This window comes from Chenopodium album, chromosome 23 (genome assembly GCF_948465745.1).
Source record: "Chenopodium album chromosome 23, dcCheAlbu1.1, whole genome shotgun sequence".
NCBI lineage: Eukaryota > Viridiplantae > Streptophyta > Magnoliopsida > Caryophyllales > Amaranthaceae > Chenopodium > Chenopodium album.
The window spans coordinates 668,470-690,316 of record NC_137856.1 but is presented as its reverse complement, the minus strand read 5'-3'; the positions used below and the strand labels follow the sequence as shown (position 1 = coordinate 690,316).

Below are 21,847 nucleotides of genomic sequence, written 5' to 3'. Positions count from 1 at the left end.
TGTTAACTATTAGGTTTAAGCAACATACAATGTTTCATAAATTTTCATGGTGACAACATATGCTGTAATTAACACACCATAAATGGGTGTTTCAGTTAAATTACTTCATCTAGTGAAGCAAAAAGGTTGTCATTAGTCGATAGTTTAAACTAATGATGCTATGTGAGCTGGTGTGACTTAATACTTTGTATTATCTTCTCAGATGTTCCAGGTTTCAATATTAGCAAGTCATAGCAGGCGAATTACTCTTATTTTTCAACGAGAACCGAATACAGCCTCTTCTTCAGCTTCTCTAAACTTCATACCATACACCTAAACACACATTATCATTTACCTTTACTATTATACAGGCACCTACTAGCTGAATAAGGTTATGTTGTAACATACTTAAGAGGAACTTTTAACAACTTATTACGTTACGCTACCTGAATCAAGAAAATGGCTCAGTCAAGTGTAACAGGGGCTAGAATCTGCCAAACAAAGGGCAAAATTTAGCCAAATAAACTTCTCATGTCTACTCTTCAAGGTAATCAAACATTTCAGTTAGGAAGAATAGTTATTATGAAACAATTCAATGATTATCGAGAATAGCTAAAACTAAAATATATACTCTGTACGGTAAAAATCAGGCACATCTTACAAAGCAACGTTCTGTGGTTAACATAGCAAACTCGTTTCAATGGACACAGCACACATTCCTCTCATTTCAAACTCTATACAAACAAACCCTAGTGGTATACTGATATTCAACCACAAACTCCTACAATGTTTCAGCTCATGCACTTCATATCCCGCTATGCTCTGAGAATGACAATACATATGGTAAACAAGATCCATGTAAGTGACCTAGATATGAAAAACTCAGTATAGGCTGGTGAAAAGGGTCAACTGAATGGAGACCAATGGAGCACCTTAAGGAACTTCAATCAAAGATTTCCTGAGCAGAAATTATGCTATGTTGACTGCAAAAATAGAACGAAAATATTATTAGATAAAAACAAACAACATGCATACAAACACACAAATGCAAAGCCTTCTCAAAAGGATGGGGTTGGCTGCATGAACAAATAATTAATCTCCCATGTTAATGTTAATCCACAAAGATCCTCTTCTCTATTTGCTTCTACCAAGCCCATTTTATTCATGTCACTTTCTTTTGCAAACCCAATTCAAACAAACATGCAAATTAATAAAAAAAGGAAGAAAATATGATAAATAATCTATAACCCATACAGTAAAAAAACTATGGCGGTACTATAGGTATTTCTGTATATTAGAGCCATTCCTGAACACGACCCTGACTTATTTGAGATTTTCAAATCGACCCTGCTGTAGAGAATTCTCTCCTAAATAACGGTACTATGGACAGCATAACAACAACATTCCCAACGATTTGGTGTCAGCTAAAATGGATCATATAATCGATTGAATAAAAGTTGGAAAAAAAATGTGTGAAGTGAGAAACCAAAAAAAAAAATGTAGAAAAAAAATTCGCTACAACTAAATTCAAACACGTAAACTCACATTTCAGATGTCAATTTCAAAGGTGATTTAAGAATTTTAACAAAATCAGGGTTGATTAGGAATTTTGAGAAATATCTTTATGTATAAGGTTACTATAGATTGGTTCCTAAAGATTACTATAGAATTATTGACAGTTACTATCTTTAGGTATAAGGGTATTGTAGATAGTTTCCTAAAGAACGTCAAAAAGCTAAATTTCTTATAAGAAACATAGGAGTTTTTTTAAAAGAAATTCCCTCATCCCAGCCCCAGCCAACCACCACTACCACTGACCAATCATTAGAGGAATTGACAGTGGCCAGCAGACCACCATAGCATAACAGGGAAAATAGCATAAGGTTAGCAAGGAAATAGGCAGGCCCTTACTGTTCATCTTTGTAAACCCGGTAATATTTCTCCGCATGCTGTCGTTGACCAATTAGCTGAGCAAACCGTTCATCATGAGTGATGACAATTAACTGAAAATTCTCCTGGCCTTTTCTGTCCTCCATGATTCTGAAGAGGATGACCCAAAACTTAGATGTTTAGAATTTAATTAGTAACAGGTATGAACCTCTGCAAATACTATGCATACCTAAGAAGAGCAGCAGCCAAACTCTCAGAATTTGGGCCATCCAAGTTTGTTGTTGGCTCATCGAGTGCTAAGATTCCACAGTGGAGGCAAAAGGTTTCTGCCAAGGCCAATCTTATAATAAGTGAAGCAAGAACCTAGAGATGCAAATGCCATGGAATGAGAATGTTAGAAATAACATACAAGTATAAATGGAAAACAATATAAGTTATCTCTATAGACATGCAGACTTTATTAGACTGCCTGCCCCACCTTCTGGCCAGCACTGCACCTTCCTCGCATTTCAAGCTCAGCATCACCTGTCTGCATGAGCACCTGAAACAGAAATCACAGACAATTAATAAATATATACACTGATGTTAAGGGCTTCTGTGAAGCAACAAACTTAATGACGAACTATTGTGTAGTCAAGAATATGATATTACCTTATAACTGTAAGATCTAGTTCCAGCACCCTCAGAATCAGAATGTATGTATATGTAATCAATGTCCTGGCCTCTGTATGTTTGCTGCCAGATTTCGCGAATAATTCTATTTATTTCTTCCATTTTCATAGTGTGAAAACGCATCAGGGCTCTGGAGGAAGGTAAGCCAACATAAGAAGCTATGTTCAACATTAGCAACAAGCACATAAAGCCCGTAAAGCGACAAAATGTGTGGTATGAGAGGGCAAAGCTTTATGACTACAAGTGCTGGACAAAGTATTCAAGGCCTGACAGTAATACCAAGTTATCAACACAGAAATAAGAGACTTTCTTAATTCGTCCAATACAAAACTGAGGTCAAAATATTATAGACTTATACACTAGTTAATTGCAAAGATATTAAATCTCCAGGGGAAAAAATTAATCACATTGGCATATAGCAACAGAGTCAAACAAAGAAGATATCAAAAGACAAAAGGAAAAGTAAAAAAGAACCTACATTATATACTGGAAGTACATAAATTCTGTAAATAGGAAACAAAAGCTTAACTTCCAGATAAAATATACTGTTCTCTAGATTTATGAGGGAGTGCTTACTTGTCAAGAGCGTTGTAGTATCGATCAAGGTCTTTGTTTGCCATTTCTGTTGTCTGTAAAATCAGACAATAGTCATTTATACAATGAAATTAGCTCAGGGAAAGGATGTAAAAGCTGTGTGATAGTTACCTTGAGCTGGATTAATTGGTCGAAGTGGCGTTTGTCTATATCCTTGTATTGTGGCAGTTTAAGATCAATCTTGCTTTTTGATATGTTGCTCTCATACACGGACATTGTTCCATGAAACCTATTCAACTATAGATATTACAGAAGTTATAAATTTAGTTAATATCTGCAAAACATTTTATGGCAACTCAACTAACCCAGTAGGATTTTTATTTTTTATTATTTTTATTTATAAAAGCATACATGACAAGATATATCACATTTTTAGACAGATTTCAAGCATAAAAAAAACATCCCAAGAAAGGCATGAAAATATGGCTTCCAAGCAGGCAAAGGGAGAGCTATAAAAAAAGTTAGGAATCCATGCAGAATATAAAATAGTCACATGTATGAAGCAGAGGGAGTGGTAGGTAAGTGAAACAGCAATTACTTTCCCCAAACGCAGCAAAATAAAACAGAATAAAAGGCCCTCTAAGGCCCTAATGCAGAATGCTTGATCGTCATAATACAAATCTATACTTCAGATTCAGCAGATACATGTTGGATTGCATCTAGCATAGATGCTCTAGTAAACAGCCACCAACTTGGTGCAAAATGCATCACAAAATTTCCAACCAATTGAAATAATAGTAGCCAGACATCTGATAAAAGTAGGTGATATCAGATATGAATTGTAGGCTTGTAGCTGATAGTATGACACATACACAGATCCATAACTGTTATAGGTTAACCGAAATAAATCCCACCACTAGTAGTAACATAGAATCTGCCAATATTTTAGTAAATTGAAATGCAATCAGGAATCACAAGAATCATGCGACACAATGATTTATTACTTTAGTTAAACTGATGAATGAGATTAAGAATACCTCAGACAGAAGCCTATCTCTTTCTTTGCCTAACTTAAATAGTTCAGATTCAATTAACTCAGCACTACCAATCTCTACTAGTCTCTGCTCCAGCAACTCAAGGTCACGAGTAAGCTCATCTACTCTGGCTTTTGCCTCCCGATATATGATGTTTTCATTAATATTATGTCTCAGTAACTCTTGGCTATTCTTGAATTCCCGTGCACTTTCCAGTTCATCAGATATTTTTTTCTTCTTTTGACCAGAGTTCTCAATCTGGAATTCTGCTTGTGACTTTCTTACTTGTAGTTCCTTTAAGCGCTCTGCTTTCTTAGTCTCATCAAACCTGCCAGCAGAATGCTATAAAAAAACTCACATGGAAAGAAGTCAAGGGCACAAGAAAGGACAACCAAATGACCAAAGGCATGATTGAATTGCATACTCTTCTATCTTGAAATTAAGTTTAAGAAGGTCTTTGAGCTGCTGCTGTTGACTTCTCCACAGATCAGCTTGCCTCTCATATTCACAGTCAAGTTTTTTTTTAAGAGCATTGTAATCACTTAGCAATTTTGATGTCTCCTTGGCTAAAGGATTAATAACCTCAGCATGTTGCTGCAATTATGAAAAGAAATTAACTTCAGCTCATCAAAATCATATTCAAAGATAACTACACATTATTCTGCTTTTACATTGTTTATAAGTAATAAACAATCGAACACAAATTAAATGAACTACAATTAATCAAACAACAATAATACCAATTACAAAATTGTTGAGTACATAAATAAACCTCACTTCAAAATATTCAATAAGAAAATGGACCTAGAATAGTGCTATCAATATATCTGTTGAGTTCCGTATGATGTGTCCAAAAAAATCCAGATACAATAAAATAATCCTGATTTTAAACAATAGACCAAATCTTCTGCCATATCAATAATCTCACAAAATCATGCTACTCTATTCTTAAAATAAAACTGAATATATCCAATGAAAAATGATAAACCAATAAAGATTCAAAAGTAATGGTTTAAATGATTCAGATAAAACAAAGTCCCATTAAAATCAAGCTTAAATGGTTTGATCCTATGTTACTCGGACTCTTCATTTTTACCTCAAGTAACTATGTCAAATCCTCGACACCCAAACATATAGGACACTTAGATCCTTCATTTTGGGCCTAAATCGTGGGAGTGGAATAATTTCGCATAACATCCGAGTCGGATAAATGGACACATACCCATGTTGGACATGGGTACCCGAGATTGAGTAAATTAGGTTTGATCAATTTTTAGATTAAAATTCATATGCTTAAATGAAATTTACAAGGGAAAACATACCAATTACATAAGGATTTATAGGAAAGATAGAGAATTAGTCTGAAACTCTTGATTGTGCTATTTTTGTTTTGGAGTGTTGTAGTCTTAAAGAACATCATTTAATCAGTTATTAGTGTTGTAATTCACCTATTTTGATTAAACATTTTTTTCGTCAATAATCAAAGTCCCAATTATGGGGTGCCGGAAGAGTGGAGGGCTGATCATGGAGCAAGAAGCCACAAACTAAGTAAAAAAATCAGGGCAGAGCATCGCACTTTTCTTATGTGAGGAACTTATTTCAGCAGAATTTAGAGGCTAAGAAAGACAATTTAATAACAGAATAATACAAATATAATCCCAACAACTTTGTTAGCAAAAATACATCAAACAAGACCAGCGGTCAAATCTCCAAAATAAAATTTAACTATCAACTAATAGTGTCTCCAAAGACTATTAGTATTCAATTCCAATAATCAAATTCAGATTTTTGTAATTAAATTTGATTCGTTTTAGCCTAATGCTCCTTTCTGACGTGTTATTCTTGCCTAAGATTTGCCCACCAGTCTAGCTTGACACATTTTTGTTATCAAGGTAAATAATTGGTATTGTTTTAGTACGGAGTACAATTTTGTTAGACCAACAAATCAACAATTGCTGGTTTCATCTGCATCAAATATTTCAATATGAATTCAAGAAAACAGCATTTTGGGGTAAAGCAAGAGGCATTGCAGATTGGACAATATGCTTTTTTTTAATAAGAAAAAAAAAATCAAAATTGAAAGCTGTGCATTAATGCTAATTTAGCCAAAAACATCTATTCTATAGGTTACCTTCTCCTCAAGCTCCACCTGACTTTTCTCCTCCATCAAACTTTGAAGCTCATCTTCCACTTTATTAAAATTATTCAATACAGCAGCAGCTTTCATTTTCTCCTCCCTAATTGAGTACAACCGAAGGGTGGTACTATTTAAATCTTCCGTGATATACTTTTGTTCTTCTCTTAACTTCTCGATATCATCTTGCAATTTATCCCTTCATAGCACAGAAAATAAGCCACATTGAAAGGAGACAAAAATGGGAGGGAAATAGTGTTACAAAAACAGTGAAGCTCTCTACAATTTCAGTCAGAGTGCCTATAATGCTATTTCATAGAACTGCCAGAAATATGCCCAATCTACTTAAGGAAAACAAAGAAGAGAGAGAAAAGAGGAAAAAGAGGTCAATTTTCAACAAGGCAAGTGAAAGAGCTTAGTTCAAACACTCAATCCTCAAATGTGACTGGCACACTGCACATAGCTAAGACAATAAACATGTAGATTCAGCAAAGCAAAAAGTTATCACCAAGTACATGACTTCAAACATTGGTATGAAGTTAGAAGCTAAAGCCATCTTCATATCTCTATACATTGCTCAAACATAAAAGCACATGTGACGAGGAATTTATATCTCAGCAGAGGAAAAGAGAAACATATCATGCTCAAACATATACAAAATAAGAAAACAATCAGGATAATATATATACTTATTGTTCTGCAGATCATTGAGCTCTGACTTGATGTCTTCCATAGATCGAACATCCAGCCCTCGATAATCAAGCTTGTCTTCCAACGTCACGACTTGACTTTTTAAGGTCTGGATCTCTTGGAAATGCATGTCCGCTGTCTCCACAGGCAATACCAAGGCTTCAACTGAATCCTTGTCAGCCTTTACTTGGGCAACTATACATGAAATCTACATGAAACAATAAACAGTGTAGTATAAGACTAAAGAGCCATGGATTATCAGAACTAACATCATAACACAGTCTTGATTTTTATAGCAGTTAAAACTGAAAAAAGGCAAAGATGGAACTTTAGAACTTATTAAACACATTGAACAAAACTTAATGTCAACACTGTAACTCAGCAGGAGATGTCAAGAGAACATCAAGATTCAAACGCAACTACATAAGATTAAGCAACAAGCCAATGTAATGATCCACTACAAAACTTAGATATGATCACCATGTGAAAAACCTACAATGAAATATTTCAGGTGAATCTCTTGAAATCATTTAGTAGACAAGTGTCGTGAATAAATCTCGCAGGCACAGTGGCACACACAAACACACACACACACACAGCTAATGTTATTGCTAGAAGATAAGAGAACACAAGTCCAAAATACGGAAATCCAAAATATTACATCATCGAGTGCCTGCGTCTTCTGATCCAGCTCTTCATTTAAATTAGCTAGCTCCGCCTCTGCTTGCGGTATTGCCTCTTCTTTAAATTTAGAATACTCATCATATGCTGCTCGGAGACTGTACAACTGCTGAAAAATGGAATCAGCACTCGCAGCTTCTGCTTCCACCTCCTTCAATCGCTCTCCAGTAGTGGCCATACTTTCCTTTTGCTGAGCATTAACCAAAAGAAGTGCATTTTGTAAAATAGGAAAAAGACATTGTAGAGATCACAAGGCTTTTACAAGATCAACCAAAGAAAAAAAAAAAATCAGTAAAGTAGGCCTCTGAGGCTCTGACTATATCATATCACACCGTTACTCAAATTTAGTAATCAAGACTTTGTTCTCTTCATCTGAAATAAGGTGTTCAGGTTTGAATTTCTACAGTCTGGTCTGATTTGATTTTTTTTTTTTTGTCTGGTCTAGTCCAGTTCTCTGATTTGACTGAACATAGACCTTAGTTGTACAATAATGAATAAAAAACCATTCAAGTAGGTTCTTGTTAGACTCACCTTAAAGTGTATGATAAAAGATCTAAAATTCATATTTTTTACAAATATGAAACTAAAGATATATGGCAATAAGAAAATGTAAATACATAGTAAGAGGTTTTTGTTTGGTCTGGTCTGAATTTTTGTGGTATGATCTGATGTGGTATATTTTTAACTAGTAAAAGGTATTATGAATAAAGTGAAGAGAACAAAGCCCCAAGTCCTCTCATAAGGCTCTCGGCTCCCGCCTACAACGATATAAAGGGTCAAAATACCGTCAAATCACTCAAATGCATGCAATCTTACCCAAGGGATTGAAGAGAGCCTACAGCATTAAATCTTTGATAAAAACTTCAGTAAACACTAGTAAATATCCTACCTTCTTGACAAATTCATCCTCCTCTTCAGCAGAAAAAGGACGTGCGCAACAAGGACAAATATGATGGTTTCGAGCAGTAAATTCAAACGGAACAAACATTTTGCGCATACCCTCTTCCATATCGTATTTACTGCATCGAGTTAGTCAGAATAATTAGTACATAAACAGAAGTCATGCCTGCTTCTAAACAGCATAATATGTCTAGAACCTTCTCAGAGCATCTCTTTTCTCTTTGGCCTTATTCAAGGCTAGCAGATAGGAATCAATACCAAAAAGTTGCTGATCCAGTAATTGAAGTTTTGACTCAATGAACTTCTTCCTAGCTGAAAATATACATGGAGAGGCATTTAAATGAAGAGTTAGGTGTATAAGACAAACAATCAAAATAAGTGCATATATCTTTGAAATATTCAGATGAATTAGCAACAATAAAACTCATTTCTCCATCAACACGGCTATGACTAGTATACTTCTTACATACAAACATTGTTCAGGATGAGACAATTCTAACACGATACAGGAAACGCCGGCATTCAAGCATAAAAATCTTTGAAGCAGGGGCCAACTTGGCTAACAAGTGTAAGGCAAATGAAATTGCCAAATACCAAAGGGGTGGGGGTGGAGGATTATAATATGTATATGATGGGTGCATATTGCACTTTGTATCATAACAGGAAATGAAATGGAATTCAAAGCAAAATATGCTCATTTACACACCAAAGTTACAGCATTTATAGCTCAGCGAACATAGAGTATTGACGACACTCCATACCCAAACAAAAGTCCCATTTGACCCAAAATCATGTCCCAAACAACTACAACATTTAGCTACTCCACGAGATTAAAAATCAAACTTACAGTTCATATCTCTTTGAAATTTATTTAAATTATTGCTGACTTCTTTGATTTTCAACTGCAACAAGGAAACTTCGTTTTCAACCTCGCGGGACTTGGGAATAAGGTCATCAAACTCATTGCTTGTAGAGCTGCACATATAATGAAAAAATAAAGATTTTCCCCATGTCCGAAAGTTTTTAACACTTTCACTTTAGTCCATTTTAGGTAAATATATTCCCTACCTTTCCTTCTTTTAACCCACATTATTTACCCCTTTTCACTCACTCTCGTTATTCAACTTTTTTTTACACCCACCCACTCTTTACGAGATTGCACCCAATCACTACATCATCACTCTCTTACCACTTGCCTTTATTCGTGTACAGAACGTAAATGTTAATAACTTTCGTACACGGACTCAAGATAATAATAAGAATAAAAATATACTTCATCCAAAAATTACCCCAAAAAATTCCACAAGAAAATACCAATGAATCTACTTCATCCATTTCTCAATAAATTCATCATTTTGACTTTTTACAATGTTTATAACCTTTATCATTCCAACAATTAAAATAAGGACCTTTATCATTGACTCATTGTAAATTAATAAATAAAAGTAGTCAAAGTTATAATATAAAAGTGTAAAAAGTCATATAAAAGTGGGACCATGGAGGGGTTTAACGAGGGAGAGGGAGACCGAAAATGACTTGGTTAGGAGTTAGGAAGGATATGAAGTTTATGGGTTTGCATGATAATGAAGCATTCGATTGTAAGGGATGGATGAGGAAGATTTATGTCGATGACTACAGGGAATAGTCAAATTTGATGCATGTTAGCCGACCCCACTTATGGGATTAAGGCTTTGATTGATTGATTCCTCACCAGTCACCATAGATAAAACAAAGAAAAATATAAGTATGCACTCCTTAATTAGTTCCATTGCCAATTTGGCGGTGCACTTAGAAATAAGCAAACAGATTTTTTTAATGATATAGCTTCCCTTAGTTAAGACTTTCAAGTTCTGTATGTCGAAACTTTTGTACAGTTGGGGTCATGTTTCAAACTCTAATCAATACACTTAATTTTCTTGTTATGAAGATAAATTGCTTAATGATAGCTTAAGGGAATGAGCTTTCTTGCCCAGGGCCCTCACTTTGTATGTGCCTTATGGTGTTTTTCTTATATAATTCTTCATTACTAATTAAAAAGTGGGGAAAATACACCCAAGCAAACCATCGTAATAGGAATATGTATTTATATCAAAATTGTTATCTTATAACCTAATGCTCATTTCCTTATATTGTTTGTATTGAAATAGAAGTTTTTTTTTTTTTTTTTTTGAGAAAAACGGGTGGTAGAAGTTATTTCAATATGCTATTTTTATTTCATTTATGTTTGTTTATTCATGCATCAATTATGTCTTGATTAGATCTACAAATAAGAAAAGTTGACAATTTGGCCTTTTAATTTAATCCATATATGCCGGGGTCTATATTGTTGATCATTTTAGAACTAATTATAAAGTAAAGATAACTTGGCAGTTAATGGGGGAACCACCACCTCCTCCTTCAGTTATATAATAGAAATAGATCATGATTTAGGAAGCTCACAATAAACCCCTATATCATTCAAATCATGACTTGGTGTGAACCAAAATCAAGACATATAAAAGAAGAAAAAGATCAAAGTAGATCTTCAAAAGCTTGAAAATAACCTTTTAGCCTTAAGAATTTCACTTCTCAAATCCTTCTCTGGTGGGAGTCTCCCTTTTAGCACTCCTCTGATCTTATCCTTGTACTCATCCATTCTAGATATAGAGCATAATACGTCAGTTTGAAGATATATCAGGCAGCATAGGAGTTTATAAAATCTATCCTCAACAAACACACAAAACATGAACAGCTCCAGAGCTTGTAAACTGACATTTTGTTTAACTTTTTCTTGTGTTTTTCTATCTCTGATTTCTTCGCAGCCAACTCTGCTCTATTATCAGAATCACCAGCCAAGATATCTCTTTCACGATTCAGAGATTTAATCTTACTGTTCAAGTTGAAGATTTCACTTTGCTTTTGCATTATAATAGAATCAAAATCTCTTTCAGCAAGTTGCTTTGTCTTCCTCTCCAACTCGAGATTCTAAAGCAAACAAATTATAAAGTATAATGGTTTAAGAACTAAGAAGTAGTAATCAAGCAGGGGAAACGTCATAGAAGAAAGCCGTAAACAGATACATTACCATGTGCCTTTCTCTTTCATCTAAGCGAGGGAGATCAAATCCAGATAGCTGATCTTCATATGACTTACGTTCACTCTCTTTTTCTTTAATGTGTTTCAAAATCTTATTCTGTAAGGAACAACCCAGAAGACATGACACTTAATATTATATGGACATGAATGAAATTAAGCAGATTGTTTATAAAAAAAAATAAAAATAAAAAATTGTAACAACCTTATAGTCCGCATTGGCCCTCCTTTTAGCTTCAAGACTCTTCAGACTGTTATTAGCATCGTTATAGGAGTCCAGTGCTGCTTTGATTTCAATTTCATTTGTTTTCTGTAACAATCTCAGTTAAATATTTTACAAGCAATGAAAGATGGTGTAAAAATGGCAAGGAGGTTCAAAGATAAGTAAAAAAAGTACAAACATGATATATTGATAATATACTCCATATACAGATGCTGCTGATTCTCCAGCATTCAGGAGGAAGAGCAGGGTTAAAGAGGGGGTAAAGTTGAGAATGTACTCCACTCCAGTACTCCATTACCAGGGGAAAATATAATATCCCTTCTCCCAAGTAAGCAACACCTCGTCTTTCTCCTATAATTTCCACATCTATCCTTTTATACTCCTACTACCAATTTACCATGACCATCAACAATCTTGCCTATTTCTTCTCTCCCTCCCATTAAATCTTTCTCTGTCCATGATGTAGAATCTGGTCATTTTTCCTCCCTACTTAATTCTACACCAACTCAAAAAGAGTTTTAAATGGTTGGAGTAATTGGTGATGACCAGACTCATGAAACTAATTTTAGTGAGCAAGCCCACCAATGAGAAAGCATATCATTAAGTCTAGAATCCAATGGAAATACAAATGTAGGAACATATGCTTTTGCACATCACAAGCATCAGAAAGCCCAAAGATTGTTCACAAAATCATAGAAAAGGTAAAACTGACCTTCTTCTCGTTTAAATCCTTCTCCAAGTCAAGTATCCTCTCATTTATATAACTTGTACAGCTCAAAGCTGTTTCATCACTGAAAGGACCATTTGTAAGGGATCCCAAATTGTGCAGAGAATAGAGCTCTTTGATCATGGAGTCCCTGTCATTCTTTAACTCAGTATGAGCCTGGAGCCAAAAGCAAAAAACATCCAATAATTGTAAATAATAAAGAAAATGAAACAGGCAACAAATATAATTTAAGGTAAATCACACAACGTAACTCCCCATGGTTTTTTCATGAGAAAAAATATAATAATAAATAAAAAAAATTCAATGACTATCACAACCCTCAACAGAAGCTAAAGCAATAACTACTGCCACTCCCCCTAATTCAAAAAGGTGGGAAATAAAACTCATTCATTCCCTGCTCAGTCTATTGACTCTCATCCTATTCATAATATCTTGGAGTTATCACAATGAAAATTTTAAATTATAAATAGGCTACTCAAAAATAAGAGTAAAATGTCAGGATTTTTTTTTTTTTTGGGGGAGGGGGGGGGGGGGGAGTGGGGAGTCTTATGCTTTAAGTGCCTTTATCTCAAGTCAATGCCCACAAAAGTTGACCCCCCCCCCCCCCCCCCCCCCCCCAAAAAAAAAAAAAAAAAAAAAAAAAAAAAAAAAAAAACCGATCCGCACAACCTCAGATGAAGGAGTGAGATAGTTATAAACCTGCCCTCATCAACGCTTCATAAAATATTTCAACAAATGTACATGCTCTTTTATCTATAAGTCTAAGACAGTGAATTACATAGAAATTAAACTTAGAATTATTTTATAAGTAGTGGAATGGAAAGCTTCATCATGTCAATGCAGTGTAGGGAGTTGATATATAGGACATTCTGAGGAATGCTCCATGCATAAACACTATGGACCAAAGGTCCCTGCTGGAGTGCTGGCATCTTGTTAAAAACAGAGTTAACTTGTGAATTTACTTATACAATTTATATGGTAGACTTACATCTGCTGCACTTTGAAGTTTGCTTATCTCTACAAGATACTCATTAACTTTTTTGCTAAGGATATTACTTGTTTTCTCTAAGTCATCTCCTTCTCTGACCAATTTGGCAATTAGCCTATCCTGCTGAGAAATTTTTTCATCAAACTTTTCCTTCCACTCCTTCAGTTCTTCATCAGTCTCTGAAATACAAACAATACTGAATGCAATATCCACAAAAAAAAGAATATTAATGCAATTAGCACACTCATGAATAAATGAGACACAACAGAGTGACAGACCTTCAATTTCTTCCATGAGCGCTTGATACCTCTGAACCTGCTCGTTATATGAAGCACTTCTTGTGGCACTCTTTTCGGTTATCTGATCCTGAAGCTTACGAAGATCTTTTAGCTTTGTTTCAGTACATTGTATCTTCGCATCAACCTCTTCAATTTCCTTATCCAAATTCTGCATTTGAACTTTCAAAAATTCTGTTCTTTCCTGATCTTGAGCAATACTTTCTCGTAACTGTCAGAGAATGATCAAGGCCGCAGACCATCAGAACATCCAAAGGAAATCAAACATTAATGTTTCCAACTACAACAATTAAAGACAAATAACTATAGATCACCAAAACTACAACAGAGGAATTTGACACATATGGCTTGTAGAAATTGCAACTTAACGCAAAGGAACATTATATGTACAGCCCTAAGGGATAATTATTAGAAAAAGTTAAGCATCATGCACAAAGTAAGCATTAATAATAGTGATCAACATGTGACTTTGTCATACATTCCGAGACTAATACCAATTAGGAATGAAATTTAATGCTTATAGTTAGACCTTATGGTTGCACATATCATTACCATAAATAATAATTTAATATGAATAGACTAGAAGAATGAGTAGGACAGAAACAGGACTGTTGAACTACCTCCAAGGTATACACCTGTCAAAGATACAAGTCATACGACCAAAAAACCCAATAAACGTGAAGAAAAAGGCATTTGGTCCCAGTCGTGGGTACTGCAGTGCTACTATCTCACGTGCCCCCTAAGCCTTCCTATGACTAGTGGACAGACTGACCACTGGTGCATTACATTGCACCTTTCCCCTCATGCTCTTCCCTACCATTTTTTGGGGAAGGGGGAGGAGGACTAGATAAGGAAAAAGGACTTAACCTTTCCCTTACATTGACTGATCTCAACTTCCCTCCCCCTTTTACCTACAGCAGATAAAACACGTACAATCTTCCAAGAACCATAGATGAAAACTAGCTACCTGCATCCGATGATTGTGAGTAAAGTTTAAAACATTGGAAAATTCTTTAAATGGACACCAAATCTTAAGTTTTAAATGGTGCGAGACACACAAGGCACAGATGGTCAATGGAGCCCAGGTGCAAGGCAAAGGCCGTGCACCTTTCGTATACAAGATAATGAAACGAAACTTTGTCTTTTGTTTTTGTTCTAATTTTATTTCTTTTTAAGGTAATAACTTTTATTGATTAAAAAAGAAGGCCAAAAAAATAGTTTTAAGGAATTGGAAAAAAATAACACAATTAGAGGAGGGGAGGGGGGGGGGGGGTGTCACATGACTGTATAATCAAAATGTGCGTTTTACATTTAAAAAAATATAACAAAGGTGGGTACCAGTCAATCTGTTAGCTAAAATGGAAAAGAAGAAAAGGAGAAAAAAAAAAAAAAAAAAATCAAAACTCATACTGTCAAAGAGGAGAAAGAACATGGAGAATAAGCTCATCCAAAAAAGGAAAAGAGAAAATAGAAAGTTGTGAATTTGTGACGGAAGAAGACATTTAGAAAAGAGAGAAGATAAGGTCGAAGAGAAAGAATGAAAGAAGTCCAGATTGAAGAGAGAGAAACAGTGAACTCAACTTCAAACGCATTGGTATATGCCCCCTATTTACACTAATTCACAAATAAATGGTACGTAGATCACTCATAATATACAAGACTCGGGTACCACATAAAAATCCACAATGCATAACAAAACTATACAAAACGAAACTGACCAAAAAAGATGCAGGAAGCATATGTCTAAGACTCTAGGAGAACAAGAAGGAAAACCTTCAAAGCAGAATCTTTCAATGTTTGCAGATGCTCTAATTTCAGCTTGTATGTCTTGATCCCTTGGGCCTGCTCTTTATGGAGCTTCTTGATGACCTCCAATGCCTTAGTGTATCTGGTCAAAGCACATTGAAAGAGCTCAATCCAACTCTCAACTCAGGCTATACTTAATAATGAAATCAAGTCAAGGTGCCAACGAGTTATATAATAAGTCATCTCAGTATCTCACAGCACTATTTTCTCCATAATTATAATTGCATTAGTTCAGCAATAAATAGAAGCACAACTATGACATAATAGTAAGTTTTCTTTTATGAGTCATCCCTTGTGATGTTTACTAATTATTACTATGCAGAACTGCTGACTACCTCCACCAGTGCACCCTTTCAAGACATGCATATGCCTAGATCTAATTAATGGCCTTAAGAAATTTTGCTTAAAAGGTTGTTATGAGTTATGACTCCTAAGTCGAAACATATGCAGAGATTGTTAGTGACAATGGCAATAGGTAGATAATATAAACATAGAGCTCCCACTACCCTGTTGAAGCATGAATGCCTCTGCTAATTATAAAGAAGATTTTTTTTTTTGAAAAAAAAAAAAAGCATACAATTATGCTCCAAATCACATCAAAAAAGATTCACGTAAACCATCATAATGCCAAGTGACTAAAGCCTTACCGGGTCGCAGAGAATATATCATCAAATTTTTTTTTCAGAGTGGAGGAGTCTTGCAATGGCCAGTTAGCCTCATCTTGGTGCACAAATATCACATTTTCAAGAATCGCTTTAGAAATACCCATCAGTGCAGGGATTTCTCGATCCATATCAGCACATCTGTAGCTGAGACAAACTTTCTAAAAGGAAATAAGAGAATAATGTGTGAGTGGCGGACCTACTTTTCCTTTTCAGCAAGACATATACAAGTTTATAGATTATACACAGACACAATAGCATGCAGGGTAAGAACTAAAACTACTAATTGTGAGGTCTCATCATCCTTCTGACAAACAATTCAAAGGATGGAGACTGAAACACATCAAAGGAAGAAAGGGAGGCTAGCACCTACATCAATTTTACCATATATTTTACTAGTAAAATAAAATTAATAGTAAGAATTTACAGATTACAATGCCTAACATGCATCTTCTTACCAGCAAATTGACAATATGATAAACACATGTGAGCATAGCATATGGGCTAGACTTGCATTGAGCAAAAGTTTAGGCTTAATATTTGGCAAATAAATAAAATTCTCCTTTTATATTCAAGTCTCAATGATATCCTGGATTTCTAGGGCTATGTACATCCCTTCTAGAGGACATATATTACAATAGAGCTCTACCATTTCGTCCAAAAAGGAAGAAAAATACCACTATGTACTGATGAACAATTAGCTATGCAACATAAACCGTTAAATACATTGAACAATCCATCACCCAACACATGAAATTAGGCAATTCGCACAACACCTAAAGCTGCAAAGGTTTCAAAAAATAGCCGTTGAATAATCACTAAACAATGATTCTAGCAACATCCAAGTTTCAATAATTGCTGCAGATAAACAATCTATGACGTACAACACAACGATAGCATTAATGAGCATGTATTCACCTCCCCTGTATTTGGGTTAATAGTCTGGAGCACACTTTCAATAGCTTTATACTCCATTTTAGACGCCTTTTGGGTTAGCTGAAACGACCTTATACACACAACATCTTTCCCAGCGGCTGTCTTAAACCGGAGCTTAATTTGTGCTTTTGTCTCTGTCTCTCCCGCTACCTACCATTTATACCCAACAAAACAAAACCCTCATATTAGCATCAATCTCCAATAAACAAAACAATCCAAACAAATAAAAAAAAATATATATAGCTGAGAGAATTAGAAACCTTGGGATCATGAATGAAGCTTTGACCCGACCTAGCATTCGGAGGCAACTCCCCAGTGCATGCAACCTTCAAGCACTCGATTACAGTCTACACCCAAATCAAACTAATCACATAACAATATAGAGTAATCCTACAATTCCTAGTACATCAATCATCCTTCTAAATTTCAATTTAATAACCGTCTTTAGCAAACTTACACACTATCTTCAGCCCTAAATGTTATACACTTTGCAACTAACATATAAAGAAATTCAAATGAGGAATTGGGAAACACAATTAATACCCAAACAATACATTTTAAGAAAAAAAATCCCATTAAAATCTAATAACTAAAAAAATCCAACATTCAAGCAATATATTACATTCAAAACCCAGAAAAATTAAGGTTATTCAAAACAAAAATAAGAAAATGGGTAACCAAAAAATACAAAAAAAGTAAGATAAAATAGAAATATACAGTTTTTCCGGCGCCATTGGAACCCACGATTAAGGTTAAGGGTTTGAAGAAGGTGATGACATGCTTGTTTTCCGGGTCGAAACTCCGGATTCCTTTAATCAGCATCTTGTCTACTGTACTCATTTTTGCTGCTTTCTATACAATTTGCTGCAAATTTTAAAGGGTTTTCTCTGATTTGGGTGTTTTTGATTAATTTGCTGCTAAATTAATGGAGTTTTCGCCGGAATTTTTTCCCGGCGAAAGTGTGAGAGATGAAAACAAGGGTTTTGTGGGGGTTTAATTTTCACTTAAAAAGTTTTGTATGGAGTTTTGCGACTCCGTAATGGGCGCGGGAATAGTCGAACGATTTAATAAATTGGTTACGGAGTAAGTTAAAAATTTAATTCCCCATTTGTTTCGGTTGGTAAAAATTACTCGTAATTCCCTTTATACCGAGAATTACAAAGGATTCTATATTAGTGAAATCGAGAAGGGTGATAGCGGTTATTTTAAGGAAATTTTGACTTTTGCTAACTCTGAAACACATGAAATTCACTTTTGCTACCCGGAAAAAGTTTTATTTTATTTCACTACCTATCAAATCTCGTTTTTTAAATTTTGCTACCAGATAACCGAATTCGTTAATAATTCCGTTATTGAGATCCTACTACCCTCATTACCACCTTCCGGCCACCACTCCCTCCTTAGCCACCCTAAATGCCTCCCCGTCAGCCACCAAAAAAAATAATTAAAAAGCACCCAGCATCTCTCTCATCTCCTCCTTCTCCTTCTCTTTCTCTCTCATCTCCTCCCTCCTCCTTCTCTTTCATAACCGCCCCTCCTCCTCCCTCCTCCCTCATCTTTCTCTCTCATCTCGTCCTCCCTCCTCCGGTCCTCCCTTCTCATTCTCTCTCCTCGATTTTTGAAGTCCGGCGCCACCTATCCCCACGGTTTTAGATCGGATTCGACCAATTAATGGTTTTTTAAGGTCGAATTCGACCATGAAAACTCCAGATCTGGGGTTTTCATGATCGAATTTAACCATATAAACCAAAAGTTGAAGATTTCATAAGGTATGTTTACCCTTTTCCATCAATTTATTATAATTTTTTTAAAAAAAAAATTTGGGTAGTGGTGGTCTAGTGGTGCGGGTTGTGGTGTGTGGTGCGTGGTGGTTGTGGTAGTGGTGCGTGTGGTGGAAAGGGGGTAGGTGGGGGGAGGGGGTAGCTTAGGGTTTCGGTTTCGTTTTGGGTGGTTTTGGGGTGGTGGTTTAGGGTTAGGGAAGGCCGAAAACGGTAGGGGAAGGGGAGGGGTCGATTATGATGAGGGTAACGGGTCTGGGGGGCGGATTTTGGTGGGAGGAAGGGGAAATAGGTGGTTTTGGTTCGGGGTGGGGGTCGGGGCAGCGAGAACGGGGAAAGGGAAGTGATTCGTTGGCTGCGTAGGGGTGGGGGGAATGGAGGGGGGTGGGTTCGCGCTGGCCACCGGCAGGGGGGAAAGCGGTGGCAGTTGAGGGGAGGGGTGGCAAGGGCGGTTGGTTTTTTAATTTTAAAAAAAATTTAATTTATTATTATTTTTTTAAAAAAAAAAAATTAACTTAACGGATCCATTAACTAGTAGCAAAAGTTTTTTTAAAAAAAGGGCATATATATTTGGTAGTAAAATAAAATAAAAGTTTTGATATGTAGCAAAATTGAAATTAATGTGTTTGATAGGTAGCAAAAGTCAAAAAATCCTTATATTAATAAAACCTATTACTCCGTAACATTATTGATGGCTTTCATTGAATTAGTAAGAGAAATAAAGCAATAAAGTGTTTGACCCCTTCTCCTGCTCTTCGATGTTTTGGGAAAAAAAGGAAAAATCGTTAAGGTTTAAAAAAAATAGAGGGAGTATAATAAAATGGATAGATTAGGTGGTTGAATAATTCTCTATCCTTAGTCATTTAGTATTTAAGAGTCAAGATCCAAGTTCGAACTCATTCTAATAAAATATATGTTCGTGACATGTTATAAAGTTATTTGGTAAACAATGGGAAGTAACTTTTCATTAGAATTTCTAAATGTATTACAGAATACGACTTTAGAACGACTATTCATCACATTTCAAAAACTATTTCTCAAAACACTTTTTAAAAAGAAAAGGATTAGAGGAGTTTAACTTATGAATGAATAATGGCATAGTAGAGGAGAATTGAAGCTCCCTCCATCCTCCATTGAAGCTCCCTCCTTCTCCTTCCCTCGATCTCCACCATTTTTGACACCTTCAATATAGAACACGCTCACCACTATATCTTTGAGGTTAATGTAATACCCGAATATTTCATAATCTTATCTAATAATTTTTTTTTATTCAAAAAAGAAAATGTTATTTTACAAGTATTTTAGTTTTATGAATCTTATTTTATCTTAAACATACTGTTCTATTTTTTTTTTTTATCATATACTAGTATATATATCTTTAAACCCTAGAAGCTATAATTATATAAAACCTTGCACATATCTTCTGTTTCCGTTTGCCGTTTATTTTCGTTGCCCTTTAGATTTACTCCTTCATATTTTGTTGTTGAAGCTCAATCTTGATTGGCGTGTGAATATTGGGTAGCAAGAGCACTAATGGAATTGTTTTTCTTCAATCACTGTCATGCACAATTTGGATACTAGTGACATTATTTTTACAACTATCATCATAGTTTATTGGTGTTGTATATGTCATGTATTGATGTATATGAGAAGATTACCGCAAGTAAGTGGAGGCGTAGAACCTAGTTGAGCCCCTTTAATTACTAGGTAATCACACAAACCTTAATTCTTAGAGTTGTTTGATTATATATTATTATATTGTTTGCATTAATTGTATTCCATATTATTGTATGTAAATTTTATGATTTGTTATTTGTATGATCAAAATTTATATATATGTGTTTGGTTGTTGTATTGTATAATTTAATTGTTGTATTGATTGATTGTGTTTTATTTCTAGGGTTTTTAATGTTGCTGTTTTAGGGAGTATTGTTTCGAGGTTTTTGAGTTATTAATGCAGAGTATTATTTTGGGTTGAGAATTAATTACTTTTGGGTGCTAGTATTATTTCCCTAAGAGTTGAGATATTTATGAATCAAATTGTTATGTTATTTAATTTGGGAATCTGTGCCATTGTTGAGATATAATCTATTAATTTGTGAATGGTTATTTGATCAATGTATGAGATCAAAAGGTTGAGAGTGATTATTTTGTCATTGGTTTGAGGCTCGGCGTTATAGACCTTAGTCCTTGGCATGTTTGGTAATGAGATAATGATCATGAGTTAAGAATGAGGTACAATCTTTATTATTTATTTTTCTATGGTCCCCTATAGTGGGAATTGGCCCGTATGTGGTTTGGTTCAAGGTGTTTTCTGGTTATTGGGAGTATTCAAGTTTTTATACTTGTTGGTTTGTTATTCGAATTACCCTTGTCCAAGGCTAGGTATAAAACAAAGAGCGTGGCACACTTATTGGTTATGAGTTAATTGAGTGAAGGGTTGTATTATTATTTGAGGTTGAGTTCACAAAGGTTATTTTTAGAGTACAATGTGTAATGTAGTTTCGAACTACATTGTTTAATTGAGCTAGTAATATTAATTATTCACTTATACTCTACTGATATGTGGTGAATTGGTGATTACTCAGCTTTTTGCTGACGTGTGTGTGTTTTTTTTTGTTGTGCTACTTGTGTTTGCGGCCATGTCTTTTTCTTATGGTGGCCCTGCGACGATCTATTTTGGAATTTGTCCTTAATGGTGAGCAGACAAGATTGTTTTAGCAGGTTGATCAAGTGGTCGTAACTAAAGGAGCTCAAGTGTTTCGATTAGTTTGTTATGACGAGTTTATAAAGTTGTACAAGTAGCTCACTTAGATTTATTGGCTTGTAATTATTGGGATTTTGT

At 35.1% G+C, this 21,847-nt stretch overlaps 1 protein-coding gene across 1 annotated transcript; it reads right to left on the bottom strand.

Moving 5' to 3' along the window:
• Positions 1 to 584: 584 nt before the first annotated feature.
• LOC145608278 (DNA repair protein RAD50-like) lies at positions 585 to 18,225 on the bottom strand. Its single transcript, XM_081663889.1, has 27 exons — positions 17,942 to 18,225; positions 17,485 to 17,571; positions 17,207 to 17,374; positions 16,274 to 16,449; positions 15,594 to 15,708; positions 13,803 to 14,031; positions 13,525 to 13,703; positions 12,522 to 12,692; positions 11,792 to 11,896; positions 11,579 to 11,686; positions 11,267 to 11,478; positions 11,058 to 11,150; positions 9,362 to 9,489; positions 8,712 to 8,826; positions 8,504 to 8,633; positions 7,595 to 7,804; positions 6,933 to 7,141; positions 6,241 to 6,442; positions 4,534 to 4,703; positions 4,113 to 4,437; positions 3,247 to 3,372; positions 3,118 to 3,170; positions 2,521 to 2,671; positions 2,348 to 2,410; positions 2,099 to 2,232; positions 1,891 to 2,019; positions 585 to 962 (listed from the first exon to the last, which is right to left on the bottom strand). The coding sequence occupies exons 1-27, from the start codon at positions 18,062 to 18,064 to the stop codon at positions 923 to 925; spliced, it is 3,951 nt and encodes a 1,316-aa protein (XP_081520015.1). The 5' UTR covers positions 18,065 to 18,225; the 3' UTR covers positions 585 to 922.
• Between the last annotated feature and the right edge of the window lie 3,622 nt (positions 18,226 to 21,847).